This window comes from Cheilinus undulatus, linkage group 8 (genome assembly GCF_018320785.1).
Source record: "Cheilinus undulatus linkage group 8, ASM1832078v1, whole genome shotgun sequence".
NCBI classification, from domain to species: Eukaryota; Metazoa; Chordata; class Actinopteri; order Labriformes; family Labridae; genus Cheilinus; species Cheilinus undulatus.
In genome coordinates this window covers 30,236,613-30,257,681 of record NC_054872.1, presented here as the reverse complement: position 1 = coordinate 30,257,681, position 21,069 = coordinate 30,236,613, and the positions used below count along the sequence as shown (strand labels likewise).

The window sequence follows — 21,069 nt, the reverse complement described above, 5'->3', positions numbered from 1 at the left end:
GTACTAAACCCTGCAGACTCTTTATTTAATCTTCCTGTATGGGTGATTTTTTAGAGGTTACTGCAGTGATTTTAATCAGCTTTAGCAAACAGTGCTATCTAGTGGTATCAGATTGTATATCTGGCACTGTGTTGTCCTCCATAATGACCCACAATGGAGGAAGCTATCAAAGGAACGTGGTTACAAGATGGGGGAGGGTTGCAGCTTTCTCTCTCGCTCCCTCTGGAGATTTGTTCTCCTCTTTCCGCCCTTCACAACATCCAAAGGCATACTGGGATCTATACATCTGGGCATGAAAAAGTGTGAGTACTCCCTGTGAACTTACAAAGAGGGGTGTGTTCAGGTAGGTTCTTACAGAGGGCTTCACTTCCTTTACAATGCAACACTTCGAGGAAGTTTCCTGTCACGCGGCTGCACCAAACTGGTGACAAGTTACTTAATTTGGCATTTTCTGAGTGATGCATCACCTATATATTACAAGATTTTTGCATATAAACTTTTGCTATAGCTTGTTCTACCATTCAGCAAAAGAAAATGGATCCAGCACCGGATGACATTTTTGACCCCATATAAACCAGCACTAAAAAAAACCTTTCTCAGAAACATTGGTTTTGATGTGTCTTTAAATGTAATTGAGCTCCTTCTCATCACCCCTCTCTCTCGTGGATGTGCTTACACCAGCACAGCTGTGCACTTCCCATGGGAGGAGATAAGAAGGTGGAGATACCAGGTGAAGGGTATAGTTATTATGTCTCATTGTGATGAGCATATTCTGAACAGAGCATAAGCTTTTGTGTTTTCCAAAATGGGGCGCTTGATGGGTATCCTGAGCCTGAAAAAGAATGACTAAAAAATTTCAATTCTTTTAAGTGTCTCATAATTCGAGATGGGTCAAGATGCAGACCAAAGATCTCAGACACCCCCTCTCGCTGACAACTACTGTGAGAAGCCGCCTCTGTCAGAACAAAAGTGATGTAATTTTCTGGTATTTTAATGTATGTCCATTCGACTTTATTCAGACAAAATCTGTCAGTAACATTCAGAAAATAAATACATTGCAAACATTACAAAATAAACATAATTTCATAAATTAAACAGAAAAGGTCAGAGCTCTAATCCAGGACTCAATTATAAATAGACCTGTTTTAAAAGCAGTTATGCAAACGGTGTCACACTTTCGCTTTGTTAGCTAACATAGCTTCACTAGCTACATAGGGAACACTACTACTAAAGCCACTGTAGCTATGTTTGCTATAGCTCTAGCTACATGAGCTTTAGCTAACAAACCTAATGCTAATGTAGCTACATAGGTAAGGTAAATAGGTAGCAAACTTAGCTGTAGCTTAAGATAACCTATCTGTGGAGCAAATGTAGCTAGCATTTGCTATGAAGCTGAGGTAGCTAATGTAGCTTTGTTAGTGGAGCTTTTACTTAGATGGCTATGTAGCTACATTATCTACATAGCCAAGACTAAAGCTAATGTAGCTTTGTTATTTCAGCTTTAGCTGTGATGGCTTCTTGGCTGAGTTATCCATGTAGCTAAGACTAAAGCTAATGCAGCTTTGTTAGTTTAGCTTTAGCTATGATGTCTGCATAGTTACATATTCATGTGACTAAGACTAAAGCAAATGTAGCTTTGTTAGCTTTAGCTATGATATAGTTAGGATATCCATGTAGCTTAGACTAAAGCTAATTTAGCTTTGTTAGCGTAGTCTTAGCTCTGATAGCTATGTAGCTATGTTGTCTATGTAGCTAATGTACCTTTGTTAGTTTAGTTCTACAATGACTACATAGCTACATTATTTATGTCGTCTATTCATGCTGGTTAGCTTATTCTCATCTACGTTAGCTTTCATGGAGGACAGGCTTTTTTTCCTGTAAGCAGACGGTTCGCTCTGCTTTATTCAACATTTTGTAATCAGGTTTTGCTGGTCAGGTATTTAACTTATAACTGTAGGTATCCTAACCCTCACCTTTACCTTTCCCCAAAGTCTAACCGGACTTAAATCTAATTTAATTTTGAAAGTTTTAGCGTGTATTACTGTGTAGTCAGAGGCGGCATCGCACAGTAATCATCTGTCGGAGTCTGAGATATGCAGTCGGCAGCCAGACTATCCTGCATAATTCTGATACTAACAACAACAGCTTTAACTTTTTATTTGGCCAATCACGAAATAGCCAAATATATTTGCAAAAATACAATAGGTTGTTTTTTTTATGATGTCCCCTTTAAGATGTGTTTTAAATGTCCCTAAGGGAGACTTCTGGTCCCAAGGGCAAGATTCAAGCCCCTTGAAATGCACCAAAAAGTCATCATGTTTATCAGCACATGTAGCACTCTGGACACACTGAAACAACTGGATTACTTTTAGGTCAAATGGCTGCAAATAAGTATAGAGCAATTTGCGACAGAAGAATTAATTTGGCACCATTACTTTTAGTAGTCTAGACATCTGTGTAACGTAAATATTTAGAAAAAAGTGACAAGGAGAATGACCACTGGTCTTTGCCTATGGCCTTCAGATGATCATGCCCAGCCTTAACTTTGAGTAATTTTCCTTTTTTGAATAAATTACATGCAAAAATATGACTCAAAAGGCAGCACAGGTTTGATTTATACTGATTCTTTTATTTGGTGTATTTACAAACAAGCACATGCAGGAGGACAGTGACTGACACTATAGGGGCACTGAACTCTATGCAATAGTGGGACACAGGGGGATGTCTACAAGCTACATGACACCAGAGAGAGAAAGAGAGGAGGAAAGGGAGGAAGGTACAGAACTCATTGTAACACTTACACACATACCTAGGTGAAAGTGCAGGATGTGCAGACACACAGATGTGCTCACACTCATCTCTGCTTTCACTGCCGATTACACCACCAAGCTCACACGCACATGCCCACACACGCACCTACTTACATATATAATGAACCCAGATAGATAGAGAGACACTAGATGGGTCAGATAGAGCTGTTCCTTTCAGAGACCTCAAGATCAATAAATAGTGCATCCAATAAATAAAACGCATTTAGATTGGAACGTCACTTGAAAAAACATAAACAAAAATAGATATTTTTGGTAACTAATATTGTATTGTTTGGACAATATTGTAAACACCTATCAATTTGATGGCATCTATTCTAATTATGATAACATAATATGAGGACTGATTTAATTAAATGCTACCCTACAGTTGCCATAATGACAGGATTGTCATGCTACATGGCCCTAACACAATTATATTACATTTCAGCAACTTTGAAGAGCTTCCCCCTGACGTATTTATTTTTAAGGTCTTTAAAATCTGTGTAAACAATACAAAATATGGATTTAAAGTCTGTTTTAATATATAAGGTAATTGTAGTGATGAAAAAATTACTGAATACATAGAATTAAGTTTCTAAATCATGGAAACCTCCAGTATTACCAGCTCTGGTGTGCTGTGTCCATTGAATGCACAGAAATCATGCTCCCTCGTGTTTAAGAAGAGCCTCTCAAAACTTCAAAATCTGGCATCTGGGGAGGATGCTTTTGCAGAATGAAGGAATAGCTGGCTAACAATGCTGTAGACTGTACTGCTCAAAATTTTAGGAACTCACAATGATGTGAGATAGCTAGAATTTTAATAGTTATACCTAAGGAGGCTAGATTTCCTCGAACAGTCCGAACTGCACGCAAGTATCACACGTCACATTGCATCGCACAGCATCACATGGTAAATATTTAATTCTCTCCCCCAGTAAATTTCAGTTTCTTCTTGTGAAAAATATCCCATCTGACAAATGGAAGAGTGGTGCTTTCTACTGATGAGCCTTTGGCAGCTTTGAGCTGAAAGTTTTTCCTCTATGTTGTTATTTTAGCCCTAGAGTGAACTCAGAAAATGGCTCAACACATAGGATCGTAATGTAAAGCCTCTCTGTGACACAGTTGTTTTTCCTGCTGATTATTGTGAGTTACGGCTAAATATTAAACAACAATAACACAGAAGGTCACATCACAGGCTCTCTATCTCTCTTTCTCTCCATTTTGCACTATTCAGGCCATCCCCATAGTGATCTTTAAGCATGTGCAGTTTGACAGAGCATGATGTGGTGATGGAACAGCCTGTTATTGATTAGCAGCCCCTCACAAAGCATGCTAAGAAAACACTATGACCGTTAGCATTCAAGCTAGCGGCAATCAATAATCAAAAATGAGGATTTAAAGTCCCTGAAAAGTCACCAAAGTTCCAGAACATCAAGGAAATATTCCAACACTCCTGATGTCTTGTCATCCACCTCTTTCCTTGTCCCTGGCCCATCTCAACGTGGGCAACAGAGAAGCAACGAGGAACAGTGCAATGGGGATAAATGTTAGGCTGCATTGCTTGCATGTTGTCAGGATACTACAATGGGAATCAGTGCAATCAAGCAGATTTTGTCTCTCGTTTGTGTGTAGTTGGACAAGGTGTTAGGTACCCCAGTTCTTCATCATTCCTCCAATAAGGCTCCAACAATGAACCTAAAAGTGATCAAGAACTTTCTGATAATCACAATCCCTAATAGAGGGGTAGCAGATGGCCTTATGGCTCAGCCCTGTGTACAGAAGCTCATCAATCCACTGTCCTGTCCTTTCCAAAAACACAACACCTCCAAAATAAATCTTCAAATCCATGATACAGTCATATCACATTTACAGCAACTTTTGTGCAACATATACAGTACATTTTGAAACCTGATTTTGCTTTACACAGACTTTAAAATGGCAACCTTAGAGTCGGGGTATTTGTTTCAACTTTTAGCAACTTTTTTTAGGCCCTAGGTGTCAACTTGCATGTAAACATATTACCAAAACCATAACTGTAAAACAAAAAAAAAGGCTTTTAGTTGTACATTTCACCATATGCATAGTTATCAATACATAATACTGAGAGTAACAAATAAATATATGACATAAAGCAATGTGTTTCATATGAGCAACATTTAAATCAACATATCACTTAACACCACAACCACTTGTACTACCACTATCATCAATATCAATGATTATGATGAGCAAACATGGCGGGAGTTAAATACAGAAGCTGAGGTACAAGGTGATGACCAGCCACCAAACTTACAGACTTTACAGAAGCATTTATGAATGACAGACATCGGGGGATTTCTCACTGCGTTTAACTTAGGTGTTTGAAAAAGAGTATTTTTGTGACACTTTCCTCAACACACACTGGCCCCGTAAGGTTATGGATGAGTTGAGAGATTAGCTACAGGTTGCTGTTGTCTGATATTGACTTTTTATAACAGAGTGGGAATTATAGATATATGGCATTCATTCAAAGCATTCATGGCACATTACAATGCATAAAGGTATGAGGCTAAATCTAATAATTTTATGAATATGATGTCAAGATAATGGCAATACATAAAGCGCACAAGAGGGAAGATATTGGATTTCATACTTTAAACAAACACATTTAACTTCTTTTGCATGTATGAAACCCACTTTAGTATTAAAGCTCCTGTGGGAAATTTTAGTTTGCAATGCTTTGGCGCCACCTTGTGGACAAAGGAGTACCTCTTATCTCTTCACTCTCAAGGATTTCTAAGTTTTTACTGACAAGAACTAAATCATTTTTCTTTAAGCAGTCATATCTCTGAAAATTGTGAGAAAGGCTGTTTCATTTAATAACTACATCTGACACCTACCCCGCTACAGCTGTTTCAGTTTTTAAGAGAGAATCTATTGGTCAAAGATGGTCTTGCTCATATGGAAGCATAAGTGTTTAATTCAGTCTATTTCATACATGGCTAAAAACTCCTCACAGGAGCTTTAAGTTACTGATAACAGATAAAGAAATAAACCATTTATTTTTAATCGCCTACATCCAGGCTGTTGTTTGGGTTTTACTACCTGATTTCTCTTGTTCATCTATCTTTCTATCTATCTTGGTAATATCAATCTCATTTTAAATATTATATATATATTTTTATGTATATTTATACAGTCAAATATAGTAGCAGAAACAAACACACATAAACCAGGCGATAAAGGTGAGAGGTCAACAGGACACGGATCTACACAGCTACAATTCACTACATCACTACGCAGTATGCAACAGGAGCTATGGCCCAGTACTCCAGCATGCCTCCTCCACCCGACAACCTGCGAGCCACAACTCCCTTCAGCTGGCAGCGAGAGATATTAAAGTGGCTGCTTCCAGGCCGTCGCCTCCTCACAACAGGCAGCTGCTGATCTGACAGCACTTGAATCTGCTTGTGGTTGATTGCACAGAGTTTTTCCCCTGTGATCGTTTTCAGATCAGTGGCTGACAAGAGAGGATGATACGGAGGAAAAAGGACATTTTAAAAGGGATACTTCACTCTGAGATCAAAGGTCTTCCAGTGTGAAATGATCCAAGTTTGACTTGAGTCATTATTTCACACCATCTGCTGCATTCCTGCTGTTAAAATCCATTAGTTTAATGCTACCAAACTGGATGGATTGTGATGGGAGGAAAAGCTCCCATATGTTCATACAGGGAGACGAGCTGCGGAGTAGAGCAGATGGTGTTTTGCTCTCAAGTCAAACTTAGACTGAGATAGTGTGAAATATCCCTTTTAGAGTAGTGGAACCTCACCAAAACCTCGCCTGAAAACCCGCCTTAAATATATATATAATTATTTATTTATTTATTTTTATTGTCTGAGTGCAGCAGTTTAGGTGCTGAAGTCACATGATGAGAGAGGTGTAGCCAATAGCTACCAGCCCCTCTTTGTCTCCCTGACGACAGCGGATCCAGTCTTGATCGACTCCTCCTAACACCACCAGTTCCTCCCCTTTGCTAAAGCTGAGCTCTGATCCCGTTCCGGCGTGGTCGCACAGCGTTCGCACTGACCTGCAGACACACAGCACACACCTGTTCAGCCAAAAACTATCACACATACACCAACAGCAAGCAATGATGTCATCGGCAACATGAGATCAAGCCAAATCTTCTGATGAGTCACATCGCAGGATTGTTCAAAGTCAAACCGGTGAGTCACCCGCTTGAGTCCTTTGGAGACAAAATAATGAGGACTGGAGCGCTCCCTACACCCACGACAGAGTGCTCTTTACAGGGAAAGAAAACATGTCGCAAAAGAGAAAACACAACCCCTGCAGAAGGCTACAGGATAATGACTGTTGGTGTTTTTCTATTATATTTATGAAAGGGTCTTTTCTGTCAGCCAACCATGAAATTGTATCTCTTTATTTTGCCATTTATACTGCCTAGTTTGCGTGGACCAGGAATGCAGCTTTTTCCTCCAAGTTTTAAATTTTAATCAAACCAGCTTAACAATCAAAAGCATGATTTTGCTTTCAGTACAAGTCAGTCACACTGATGAACAAGCTCACAGCTAAACTTCACCCCTGCCAAACCAGTCCATGCACTATTTTACTCGTTTTTTATTTCTTCAAGATCCTTAGCACCTTTAGTCTCTTATTTCATTTTTTTAAGGCAGAGCATGTAGGAGCCTGTATTATTATGCTTTATCTATTACTGGATGTCTTTTATGTTACCTGTCTTGTGTTATGTTTGGTTTTATTATTTGAGATGTGCTGTCTGATTTTTCTTCACACCTTTGCCTGTCAAGTGACTTGACAGTAAAGTTCACTGGGTCTTATTCACCAAAAGAAATTTGTTCATAAAACCCACTTATAACTTTTCTTTAAATTAAAGTTTTCATTTATTCAATCAAACCTATATGAACAGATAGAAATGTCACTTTAAATTACAGACTATACAAACAACAGGCTTGTGATGTATTCATACATTTAGGATAACCAAAACAGACAAATTTGATGATTCACCATATTCTCACTTTGTGCTATGTGAGAAACAAGAAAGAGCTCCTAAGACTTATTGAAGATCTCACTTTCATATTTGAGTCTAGTCTAATATGATATTGTGTCTAACATAAGTTCTATCCATTTTTTAATATCTGGTACAGATGTACTTTTCCATAATCTAACTATCACTCTAGCAGCCGTGACAGTCCCAACCTTCATTACTACAAAATCCTGTAGACTGGGCAACCCTGTTTGGTCTCCAAGCAGACATATTATAGGAGATACAGGACTTGTTATACCCGGACACATTCCATTTCTTTCGATAACTTTTTCCCAGAAAGGGTAAACAATTTTACATTTCCAAATTACATGTAAAAATCTTCCTGTTTTGGTCCAACATTTCCGAGAATATTTCATAGATTATCTCCCATCAAAACCATCCTGTGGAGTTTAGAGGGGGAGTGACTTACAGAGTTTCAAAGATTTTAACATTTACCAATTTTCTTATCTGTGATTTCTTCTTAGCTAAGAACAAAATGTAAAAACACCTAAGCACTCTAGTACAAATTTGGCAGCGAATATGATGTAAAGTGATTGATGTATGCTATATATGCTAAATTAAGTGTCAGAATAACTCAAAATTATAAATTAAAATTTACTGCACTTTATTGATTTTGGCAATTTTATATTATCTTATAATATGCATAAATACATGAATTAAATAAGCTTTAATATTACAGTCTTTTATCATAACTTCAAAACATTAAATTATATATATAAACTTAGTATGTCAGTTGGAATTTTCCATATTCAACACTTTTTAACAAACAAAAATACCTCCACACACAGGTATGAGTAATGTATTTAAATAATATCACTTTGAACAAGGGGCATCATCTAATTTATTTGTGTGTGACGTATACTTAATATGCATTACTGGTGCTAAATGTATGTAAAACTAAATTAGCCTTTTTAAGACAGTATGGCTGCAGACACTACACCACTGATGGCCACTCTCACAGACCATTTATCTGAGATGCGATATTTCATACGGAAGTGCTGCCATTTGTCAGTATAACTGTTTAACAGTTTTTAATTTTAGATTCAACTTTATTCATAAACAATTTTCAGCAGTTACATTTGCAAAATAGCTATAAAACAAACCTAAGAGTCTAAGTAACATTTCATAAACTAGAAAAGCACTCGGAGAGCGCCGACCTCCGACATTAGCCATATCTCTAAATAGTAAAGAATCCTTTCACAAATTCCAGTTCTTCCTTATGCCATTTCTGACATTTCCTGAAAATGCCATCAAAATCCGTCCAGAAATTTTTGAGTTATGTTGCTAACAAACAAACAAACTAACAAACAAACAAACCCTGATGATCACATAACCTCCTTGGCGGAGGTAATAAAACTGAGAAAAAGATCAAAGGTCTAACTGCAGGATTCAATTATGTAAAGACCTATGTTAGGAATAGTTGCATGAACAGTTGCTCGCTTTAGCTTTGTTAGCTTTCACAAAAGCTGACATAGCTACATAAGCTACATTAGCTAACTTAGCTTTAGCAACGTGTGATAAAGCAAACATAGCAAAAGCTAACATAGCTGTGGAGAAAGCTATCTACATAGCTTATGTAGCCCCTTTCCAAGCATAGCTTTAGCTACACTGGCTATGCAGCTACGTTAGCTATGTAGCTCATGCAGCTAACAGAGCTAAATAAGCTCTAAATATGAATGTTTTCATGGAGGATGAGCTTCTTTTCCTGTAAGAAGACTGTTTTTTCGGCTTTATTAAACATTTGGTAATTTGGTTTTGCAAGTCAGGTTTTAACTTTTAAATTTGAGTATCATAATCATCACCGTAACCCTAAAAGGAAGTCTAATCTGATTATATTTCCAAACTTTTAGTGTGCAGTTTTGAATTGACAGAGGTGGCGTCTCTCAGTAGTTACATGTGAGAGTGGCTGTCAGAGATGTATGGCTTGCAGCCAGAGCCCTCTTGCCTTTTTCCTTTTTATTGCAAGCAACACTTGATCCACTTTAGGACTATCAAACTAATCAGTTTAGGTTTATTTTGAATTAGACTTTACTGGCATCTTGTTATTTCTCTCTTCTGTGTCTGCACACAGCCCTGCAGTCCCTTGCCCTTACAATAACAAGACATTTTCTATGATAATTTGGAAAATTATGCACCAGCTTCTAGCTTCCAAGCACATGGCAGACATTCACTTAAGCCTAAAGGTGTGAGCAATTAAGCAGTTTAAGATAATTCTATAAACCTGACTCTTAAGAACTAATTTGTTCTCTTAAGAACAAATTTAGGAAAAATCTTATGAAGATATTGATAAATGAGGACTATTCTTATTAGAGGGACTTAAAGAAAAGTTCCCCATCTCTAGCTGCTTTGATTAAAATATTTGGTATTTACCTGATGTTTGACTCTAAAGTTGAAGAGTGTTGAATATCCCCACTCCTTGAAAAAAAACAGGACCCCACTTTAAATGCAAATAAGATTAAATCACCTGTAACTAGTAAATACATTGATACTGTTTCTGGAGATCCTTTATCTTCACCTTAAATTGGTTTTCCATTTTATATCCTATTTGTCACTACTTTTTCATTTAGACAGTGCTGATCAACAGCATCCTTTGTGTGATTTCCCATTTAAATTCCTGACCATAACTTTTTTTTTAAGCATTAGCTGGTTTGCACATTTTTCACTTTTTATTTTTCTATAAAGTCTGACACTGTACATTTTGAACATTTTGTTGTACTAATGTGCTTTATATTGATAAATACGTTTCAGGGGGCAGAAATATTGTTTACAATAATGAAATATCTGCTACTTGTTCCATGCACTTCTACCTCTCATCTAAGCGCCATCTTGTGGTCATTTCAAAACTGGGCAACTGCCATTTTAGATTTTTGGTTTGATTAAAAAACTCTTTCATAATGGCAATAAGACTCTGTGAAAAGAACATGTAAACATGTATCACCCTAGGGTGCGATTTTAACTGTGCCTCATCACTTCCCCTACTAAAAATCTCAACTTATATAAATGTTTAACTCTCCTCTTTTCACAATGATCCCTTTATGAGTTGTACCTGAGTGGTCTTGGTTTGTCCTTCATCTCCAGCGTGTCCACCTCCTTCTCTGGCTCTGGCTCACTCTCTCCTTGCAGCTCTGCTGCCCTCCTTAAGACTGGGGTGGAGTTGCTGCTCACCATGCGGGTCAAAGCGGTGACACCAGGAGCCAGCCACTGAGAGGGACGCCTGCAGAGATGGACACAGGAGGATGAGGGGCAGAAAAACAAAAGCTGCCATGTTTGTCAAATCATGTAGAGAACATTTTTTATAGTATAAAAGATTTTTGTTTTTCTTCTTAATGTTCTATTGAACCCAAACAGTTTGATTTGTTTCTTTCTCTGTAGTAAAATATGGTAGTGTTGCATTTGTTGTCTAACCTGGTTGGTGGTGTCTGTCCTGTTGGGCTGTTGGGGCCTTTTGAGGCTCCAAACAGTCGTCCCAGATGCCAGGGAACCTGAGCACCACTACCGACCGGAGCAAAGTCGCTCCCTGTCTGGATCTGCAGACCTGAGAGATCTGTCTTCATCTCATCCTTTTTCAGGCTCAGCTCAGCCAGGTTCTTGCTCAGTCTGCCTCCCAAACGCATCACAGCCCCCCACCCCTGCTGGATCACCTGTGCAATAAAAACGTGTCAGCCCTGAAGGACAAAACAATCCATTAGACTACACAAACTGAAGAGGTGAGTACCTGTCCGGCCTGCTGAGCCAGGCTGTCCTCTTCATCTTCAGGTGGAGGTAACGCCCCAATCTCCTTCTCCTGCACCCACATCAGCTGAGGACTTGTCTCTGCAAGTGATGTAGAAGCTTTTATGGGTGGAGTGCTGCTCTGTGACGCTCCATTCTTTGGACTGACCACAGGTGATGCTTTTTCTTTGGTGGCCTGATGCTCTGGGCTCGAGAAGTCAACTTCTGAAAGAGTTTCAATATATCTGCATCCTGTGGTTTTGGACTGTGAACTCTCTCTTGATGCTGCATCCTGAGGTGGTGAAGGAGGGCTGTGGATATCCGGTCTGTGGTTGTCATGCTCCAGATGGTGATGCTGGAAGAGCAGGTCCAGGTTGAAGGTCAGCAGGCTGAGAGGCTGCAGAACAAGGAGCAGCTCCTCGAACAGAGGCTGACAGGCCGTCAGCGACAGACGCATGAAAGAGGTGGGGTGGTAGTATGTTTCCAGCACATCTGGGAGGGAGGAAGAGTTACACTCGTGAATACTCAGCATGGCTGATTTAAAAGGGCTTTCTTTAAAAATAAAGATGATTGAGTTGTTTTCCAAATAACTTACAACGGATTGGTTTAAGCATTGTTGGAACTTAGAGAAGCAACTTATGTTGACAAAGACAAAGGCACAGTATCTCAGAAGCTGTTTCCACCAAGCAGTCTGGTTTGGTTTGGGACATCTTACCTCTTGGGCATGCTTCTGTTGGGATACCAAGCCTACCTATCTGACCCTAAACAGTGGTGCTAGACTCACTGCAGTCCACTGATTAGTCTAAAGACTCATCACTGTCCAGGTAACAGCAGTAATAATGGACAAGAACAAAATTCAAGATGACATAAGCTGTAGTGATATGTTGGTTGTGAATGAGGCTGTCTTATGTGAATGACAAGAGCATTCTTTTCCCGGTTTTGTTGTTCTTTAATGGACATAAAAAAGCCAAAATATTAACAAGTGAATAAATGTTCCTGAGACTGTCTGTTATTACCGAGTTCAGCCAAATGATCTGGATCTCTGAAAAGAGTCCAATCCACTATCCATTAGGATGAAGATGTAAAAGAAAATGAGATGATCATAAAATCAATAAAAGTAATTAAAAAATAAAACAAAGGAATAGAGATTACACAACTCTCATTCTGAGTTAAAAGCCAAAGAAAAAAAAGTTTTAAGACTTGATTTAAAAGTCAGTCGGTTGTGGGAATTTTGATTTTAAGAGGAAGTTCGTTCCACAATTTAGGAGCCACCACAGAAAAGGCTGGATCACCTTGGGTTTTGAATCTGGTTTTAGGGACGATGAGGTGAAACTGATTGGTAGACCTCAGGGTCTAGGTCCCTGAGAGTTGCATCCCAGACTCCAATGAGGTCAAAAAAAATCATCTCAGTTAAAAAATGTAAGGGCTATTAGAGGTGGGAATCTTAAGGCACCTCACGATTTGTTTATGCCTGTACATGGGAATTTCCATCAGAACTAAGGATAACACTAAAGAACTAAGATGTTTATCCTGGTCCATCAGTGAAATTGTGCCCCCTCTGGTTACTAATGCAGCATCCACCAGACTGAAGAAAAATGAGACACAAGGAAGTGAGGCAAACTTACCACTGCAGGACTGAAGGTGAGACAGCCAGAAATCAAGACGCTTGGTACTTAAGGAAAAACAAGGGAAAAGGAAATGAGGATACGAAGCGGTACAGGAAAATGAAAATAAATATCCAAAATGATCAGCTAACTTTTATGATTATAAGAGAGTATCAGGAGCCATCATTTACATTATTTTGTATGGTTCATTTTTTGGTCAGCTCTCATGAAGCCCTTAAAAAGATAAGGATTTAAAAATATAACTAATCGCTTTCTTGTGCTTAGCAGGAGCCGTCACATGCTAACAGGAAAAGTTCAAGTAGTCAAAAGAAAGTTTGGCATGAACACATGAAACTCTGAGATATCTTTGAGAAATTCAGCAGAAACATTAAGCTGATGGGCTTATTATGGGTACAGCAAAATCTCTTGCTTCTTTTGCTGATTTCCCTGAAATTCAACAATTGGGCTCCTTTTGCAGTATCTGGACTTCTTTTGAGGATGTGTAAATGCATATTGATGTTATTTTTTTCATTTATGTCATATTCAGTTTAGCATATCTACTTTCTAGTTGCCCTGCAATTAAAAAAACACATGTTGACAATGTTATGCTATATATTCGTATGCACCCTCCTTTTGGGTGGAAATATATGCGGCAGTAGCTTATCTGAAGGTTGTGATTGGGTTTCAGCTGCTTGGTATACATGCTGTTACAAAAAATATCAAAGTAATCTAAAAAAAAAATCAACTGGTTTTTACTCTGTTGCCTTGGTTTCTGTGACTTTCTGTGTTTGCAGAATTTTGTTTATGCTATTGTTTTTTGTACAAGCCACCAAAAGAAGTCTACCACACCCACATATGAATCAGTATTTTTCTTTGTGAAACAGCTAAAGTACAGTAAACTAAACTTACTTCAGGAGGCCGAGCAGGAAAGCGTTGAACCTGTGTTTGCTTTGTCTGAGCTGCGGCAGCTCTCCAACTCGAACTTGAAGGTTGAACAGGGCTTGTGTTTTTGGACCTGAATAAGTGAGTTGAGAGGAAGCGGAGGAAATGGATGTAAAGAGAGGGAGAGGGAGAGAGGGATCAATGGAAAAATTTACAACCTTGAGCAAAAAATTGCAGAGAAACTTGGCACTAATAGACCAATCGATATCTGCATCCTGTTGTTTGCTTTATTCAGCATTTCAGACACTAAAATCCACAAGTATCGGCTGACGTATGGGAAAAGACTAAATCCAGAGCTTATCATTATCATCCAGAGGGAATATAACAGAGAAAAATAGTCTCTAAGTGCTAATTTTCTTTGTATGATACCTGGTCGTGTGGAGGCCTGGACCAGACCCCAGGCAGAGTTTGGCCTCCTGCCTGCAATCAGGTCACTCTGGTGGGGTTTCAAGCCATCAGTCAGCAGGCTGTGCAGGGCAGGGCAGAGGCACTGCAGCACCAGGCGGCCCAGAGATGGATTTATAGTGCTGTCTCCTGATAAGGCCTGAGCGGAGAGGATAAAAAGAGGGAGGAGAGAAGAAAATGGAACAGCATGAGGATGTGCAGCGAGAGACAGAGAGTGAATCAGAGTGGATGATTCAAGGAAGAGGGAGGGAGAAAATGGGACACAAATGAGGGTTTGAGAAACCGCGTGTAATGAGGGTCAATGTGATGTGATGAGACATGATTTTTCAGGGAGGGGGGTGAAGTCATTCGAATTTCTTAATACTACAAGATGGGCTGTCTAAGAGTTTAATACCCTGTTTACTATGAAAGACTGAGGAGAGACGTAGAAAATATGTAGAACAAAAACAAGGAGGAAAAGATTGAGAAAAAATAGAATATGAACAAAAAAATATGATGATACAAATTACCCTGTGGTGCTGCCTTTACTGAAAAAAAAGTAATTTGTTTAAATCTTCTTTGGTGTATCTGTGACAAAAATAGAATACCTTATTTTTACCAAGACATATTGAGGCCCAAACCTTGTCAGTATTTTTACAGCTTTCTCATTTTTAAAAAGACATTATATCATATAAATAATACCAAAGAAATACTATAAATGTTTTTCCCATTAAAAGACCCTTGTATACACTGCTTTATAAATATTTTATCATATGCGCCAATCTAATTTGGGCACCATCAGGGCAGACAAAGCACCACCCCCAGAGCTAAGTAGCTAACGAAAGCTACATAGCTACGTTTTCTATGTAGCTTATGTAACTACATTAGCTTAAGATACATTTGCTAAAGCTCACCTTGCTAAAGCTGACTTAGCTACACTGGCTAACAAAGTAACATGAACTGTGTAGCTAGAGCAGCTATTACCTTAAGCTAAAGCCAACGAAATTAAAGCAAGCCCCTGTTGGTGGGTTAGACCACTGACCTTTATTTCTGTTTTATTAATGAAATATTGCTTAGTCTTTAATGCTTGAATTGCATTTTTTCATGACTGTAGCTGCCAGACTTTGTTTCTGAATAAAGTTTAATTGGAAAAAAATCTAAAACTAGAAATATGGTGTACCAGAAAATTGCAGGCTTCCTTTCTGACAGAGACGGTGTCCCACAGTAAAGGTCTTTACACACTGGGTCCATTATTCTCGAATGCATTTTTTTCACATCTGCAATCCAAAAAAACGTCACGCACTCGGGCTTTCTATGGTCTGCAGCAGTCAGCCTTGGGAAATCTTGCAGCTTAAAGGTATATTGTGTGATATTTAGCCTAGTAGCATATAGCAGAACAAACTTGGTAAAAATGAAGCATAATTTTTATGAGTAAATCTATCTCAATAAGTACTTAATCACCTGAATATATACAATTTTGTCCAATATATGTATAGGTAGTATATAGAGGTTGGCTGGTTATTGAGCTAGTCCATTTTTGAGACAGATATTTAACATTTGGCTGGTTATCAGTATCATAAGTTTATTTTACTGATAATTGATAAAATGAATTAATCTAAATTGTGCTACTTTTGCTCCACTATGGCTTTATTCACTCTCCACAGTCTCAGTAAATGTCCTGCACACAACACAATCTGATTTGCTAGATGTTACATGAGTACTAGCCAATCAACACTTAAGCCTGGGTGCCACTGATGCAGTGAGTGTATGGCATCACTTCCTGTTTTCTTGCTGCCACTGCTCTGTGATGTTTCTCTGGCTGAGAGCGCTAAGGCTTGTTGCTGTTTATTTTACTTCATTTTTTTAATCATGCCATTTTACTTTTGCCACATTAAGTACACTGTATCTTATAATAAATCTATATGGGTTCCAAAGATCAGCCATCTGTCTTATTAACTAAAAAAAAACAAAATCACTTTCAGTGGACCCCTAATAGTACATTTTAATAAACTACCTCAACCTACTGTCTTTTTAGAGTCAAAGCTAACACTCATCAGGATTTTCTGCCTGTAAAAGTCTGTTCCTGCAGCATGATGTGACTCACTTTAACATCCACTTTCTGGAACTGTTTCAGGCATAAAAAAATAGTAGATGGTTTGGACTACATTTGTAGCTCATAATGACAAAGCACTATTAATCTGAGTCAATTTCAAACCCAGATTAATACTTCTCACAGCCTTTATAAATATGAAATGAACCTCACTTTACACTCAAATGGAACAGCTGGAATAATTAATCTTTTATTATTGTAATAAAGTAATACAAACAAAAAGAAAGGGATTTGATCAAAACAATAAAACTGACTCCAGCAGTGACTAACCTTCTGAACGACTGTCCGAGAAGAGCTGAACTGGGCCAAGATGGCTTCCACTGCCACACTGACTGCACTGACCAGTGCTGCAGAGATAAAACAATAATCTTCTGTTAGACTGAGAGAAAGCTTAATACATAAGAAACAAAGACACACAGCTGGATCAGCATACACACCTTTTTTCTCCTGCAGGAACAGAGAGGACAGGCCCAGACCTCTCATTGGAAGCTTCACATCTTCGCCCATCCAGGAAGTCCCTGTCTTCTGTACGGAGCCAGCGAATGACACGCTGCGAACGGCTACCATTGACAGCAAAGAAAGAAATTACTTACTAAACAATTATAATTGAAGAGAGGCAGGATTAATCAGCACAGACAGTTACACTTTAACTAAAATATCTGGGTTATTAGTGGGAGCAATTAAGCAATGAGAAGCATTGGAGGAGGCAGTTAGAAGCAGATGGTACGACTGGCAACAAACATAGTGCGAGGACATCCTGTGAATATTTGTTTACTGTAACCGGTTTTCAACATCTGGATCTGTGAGAACGACTTTCTGTATACAGCAGGGATAAACAGGATCCCATGCATTAATGTTGACTCACACTCAGACACACAAATACACTCATACATACTTAAAAAAGCGGAGAAATACACAGGAGGAGCTGCAGGGTGAAGCAACTGTATATGCTACAGCACTAGTCAGGCAAGAAACAATTACATTAAAGTGCAAAGGGGGATTTATATAATCAAGTTATATAAATACAGACATATTTAAGACTAACATTATTTTATAACTGACCAAAATACACACATCTAAATCTTCTTTGGATAAGCCTGGCATGAAATGCATGTGTCCATTTTATCACATCATGCAAAAACACAAACAACAGGGTGACTGACACACAGATAAACGGACAGGGAGAAAGACAAAGAGGAAGAGAGTGATGAGAGGGACTCCAGACACCCTCTGACAGCAGCAGCTGTTACCCGTCTGTAGGCCCTTTGCAGATTTGAAAGCAGCCTGTAGATAAGACGTATCAGGTTACCTGCAGAGAGCTGACTCCTGATACATAAAACATCTACGGTTACACTGTTCTTTCAAATCTGCAGAACCAGCCAAGTCGAAGAGGTGACAAAAGTGAGGGCCAAAGACAGACAAGCATGCAAGCAAGATGACAGACATAAAGAGAGAGGGTTTGTTAGATGTAGAGAGAAGTCTTACTCGCCACACGTGACTGTGGAGGAGCCTGGTAGAGTTTTGGGGGTAAGGGGGGCGCCCGCGGCGGGATAGGAGGGTAGAGGTTTGGATAGTAGAGGGGAGCAGCGAGGGCAGGTAGGGTATGAGAGCGAGGGAAAAGCGGTGAGCTGAGGGTGGAGCCAGCTGTGCCTGGAGGGGGTGCTCCAGAGCGAACAGGAGGGGAGAGGGCTCCGATAGGGGAGAGTCGGGGCGGAGCACCCCTGTGTAGAGGGCAGTTTTTAGGGTGGTAGAGGTAATATGTGGGGAGAGGAGGGAGCTCTTTAGATGTTCTTTCCTTATCTGGGTGTGAGTGTTTGCCTGAATGCAGTGAATCCATAGCGCTGATGCTGTTTGAATATGTCATCATGACATCAATGTTCTTATATGGGGTAGTGCAACCTGGAGCGTCTGTGGTACCACTATCATTTGTGTCTGACTTAGTGTGAGAGTCAGATTCACTGCAGTAGAGAGAGTCAAAATTACAGATGGAGTCAGACTCCAAATCCTTGTAAGTGTTAAAGAAATCTCCATCATCTTGAGGGGAGTCTACGCCAAAATCAGCCAGGGATTCATAGTTAAACCCAGAGCTTATATCAGAGCTGGAAACATCTCTGTGGACACAAGCCGAGCTGTCAGCCGGGCCCTGCTGAGTGCTGCAGTGTTTGTCTGTGGACTCCCCGCCTGCATGGCTGCTGGGTCTGGGATCTGCAAAGGGCTGGGAGTTACAGTAGCCAGGACGAAAGGGAGGGAGGGCAGCGTGGAGGAAGTAGGGTTGGGAGGACTGGGCGAGGGACAGCGGGGGGGAGGAAACTGCTTATTGGAGGGGGTTAAAAAAAATATAAGGTGCATGAGCGGGAGGAGAAGCGCACAAGCAGAGTGATATGGAGGAGAAAAGTGGACAAATAATGTTAACAACAGAATGGGATGGATAGGCGAGAAAAATTAGGAAAAAAATGTGGCAATGAAATGGGAAAGAGAGAGAGATGCAGAAAATGTTAGAGTCTGTCAGGAGAAAAATGCACATTCATGAATGTATTCCAGCATCAAACATCATCATGAAATATCATGCAGTAATGCATCGTTTAAACAAGTTGATTGACACTTACACAGACAGTGTATGAGAATCAATGGAGTTGATTTATGAAGAGCGATAACCACAGTCTTTTATTAAGGAGGGTTTGACACAACCGGAAATGATACCGCTGCCATAAAAGCGTCAGCGTTCAGGAGGCTCTTTGCTGCACATTTTAAATTATTACTCCGTCAATCAGCCACTCATTCACCAGTGACTCCATGATTAAAACGCCACCATCAATCCTAAAGATTAATCGTAGGATCAGAGTTTTCTTTATGGCATCTGCTTTCACTTTGACTTCCTGCCTGTCCAAAGAGCTATGAATATGAAGTAAAAGCAGTGAGTCAATCTAACTATTTTCTCTTACTTCACTGCAGTGCATGCCATCATCACCTCTGGATCATCTTCTCTCTGCCTTTGTTTTCTTCGTCTCTCTCTACCCTCCCTCTCCTCTCCACCAGTACTCTATAATGCTGAGTCAGTCAACAGATACAGAGATACACTCTTCTGTTCACTCCTGCTCAATCACCGTGTCTATCTCCATAAAGTTAAAGAGCATGAAGACACTATTTTCATTACACTCAATTACCTGTGACGGCCAGCTGAGCTATGAGCTACAGAACGAGCTGAAAAGCAACCATACCTTTGCTAGACTTGAGCTGTCTTTGAACAAAAACCAACACATGATACTTCCTATTTTTCTGTCACTAGCTCTCAGCAATTGGCTCATTTATTAGGATCCACCCCTTGGGCTCTTAAAGGTGTACGCACCTATTTCTGGTTTGTTCCCTTTGTTCCTTCATTAATCTGTAATTTATTTGAATCACAGAAGCAGAAAGCAAAGATCAAGTCATCAGATGATGCTAAAGTACAGGACCACATGTGTCCAATGCTTGTGTATTTTTTCATAAAACACTTCGATGATACTCTGCTCTTCTTCTCTTCTACTCTTCTTTCATTTTATGTTTCAGCTGGATCATTTCTGCTGTCCTACTTCTATTTTTGAATATTTCTAATAAGGGTTGTAATAATACCATACAATTCATTTAAGATAATCTATACAAATATGAGACATTTAAATGGATTTGAAAAAAAAAAAAAATTATATATATATATATATATATATATATATATATATATACATATATATATATATGCTATTGGTCACCCTTTACATCTGTGAGTGAGTTTGAACAAATTTCAAAGTGATATAAAGTGTCAAAAGGATACTGACTATGACAATTCAGTGTTAAATTATTAGTGTTTTTTTATTCCCTGAAAAGAGGTAATTTTGGAGATAAGTAGTTTTTGCCGACGCCAGCTATATTCAAAATCTATAATATAAAATAATATATGATATAATATAGCATAAAATAATATAATATAATAAAATTTAATATAATATAAAATGATGTAATATAATAAAAAATAATATAATATATTACAATACAATATAAAATATAAAACAATATAATATAGTATGAATTTAAGAATAGAATAGAATAGAATAGAATAGAATAGAATAGAATAGAATAAAAAATTATATAATATAATAAATAACCAGCAGTTTTAACTAGGTAACTTTCAAGATCATAATTGAAACTTCAAACAAAGATATAAGAAAAATAAATATTTTGGATTGTTGATGTCAGACAACTGAGTGATAAACTTGTCATTCATAAACTGACTTCAATATCATGACTTTATAAAAATAAGGTAATCATAAAGAAATGTGATTAAATCATATTTTGAGCTCAATATGCTATGTTTTGTATTGTGTGTGTTGTTTACAGCCCATAAACATGCTTGTTAGGTTTACTGGTGACTTTAAATTGTGTGTAGTGTGAATATGAGAGTATAAATGTCAG

At 38.7% G+C, this 21,069-nt stretch overlaps 1 protein-coding gene across 3 annotated transcripts in view; it reads right to left on the bottom strand.

The window, feature by feature from the left end:
* Positions 1 to 2,596: 2,596 nt before the first annotated feature.
* The window catches only part of rusc1 (RUN and SH3 domain containing 1), a 32,018-nt gene continuing 13,545 nt past the window's right edge, over positions 2,597 to 21,069 (bottom strand). For 2 of the 3 annotated variants that reach the window (XM_041792969.1, XM_041792968.1), the window contains exons 3-12: positions 18,112 to 18,936; positions 17,064 to 17,186; positions 16,897 to 16,973; positions 14,502 to 14,676; positions 14,100 to 14,205; positions 13,212 to 13,258; positions 11,591 to 12,078; positions 11,281 to 11,516; positions 10,922 to 11,089; positions 2,597 to 6,879 (exon numbers count right to left, since the gene is read on the bottom strand). In XM_041792969.1, coding sequence (XP_041648903.1) covers positions 6,714 to 6,879; positions 10,922 to 11,089; positions 11,281 to 11,516; positions 11,591 to 12,078; positions 13,212 to 13,258; positions 14,100 to 14,205; positions 14,502 to 14,676; positions 16,897 to 16,973; positions 17,064 to 17,186; positions 18,112 to 18,936 — 2,411 coding nt within the window. In that variant the 3' untranslated portion in view covers positions 2,597 to 6,713. The remainder of the gene's footprint in view (positions 6,880 to 10,921; positions 11,090 to 11,280; positions 11,517 to 11,590; positions 12,079 to 13,211; positions 13,259 to 14,099; positions 14,206 to 14,501; positions 14,677 to 16,896; positions 16,974 to 17,063; positions 17,187 to 18,111; positions 18,937 to 21,069) is intronic. The other variant, XM_041792970.1, reaches the window with a different exon arrangement.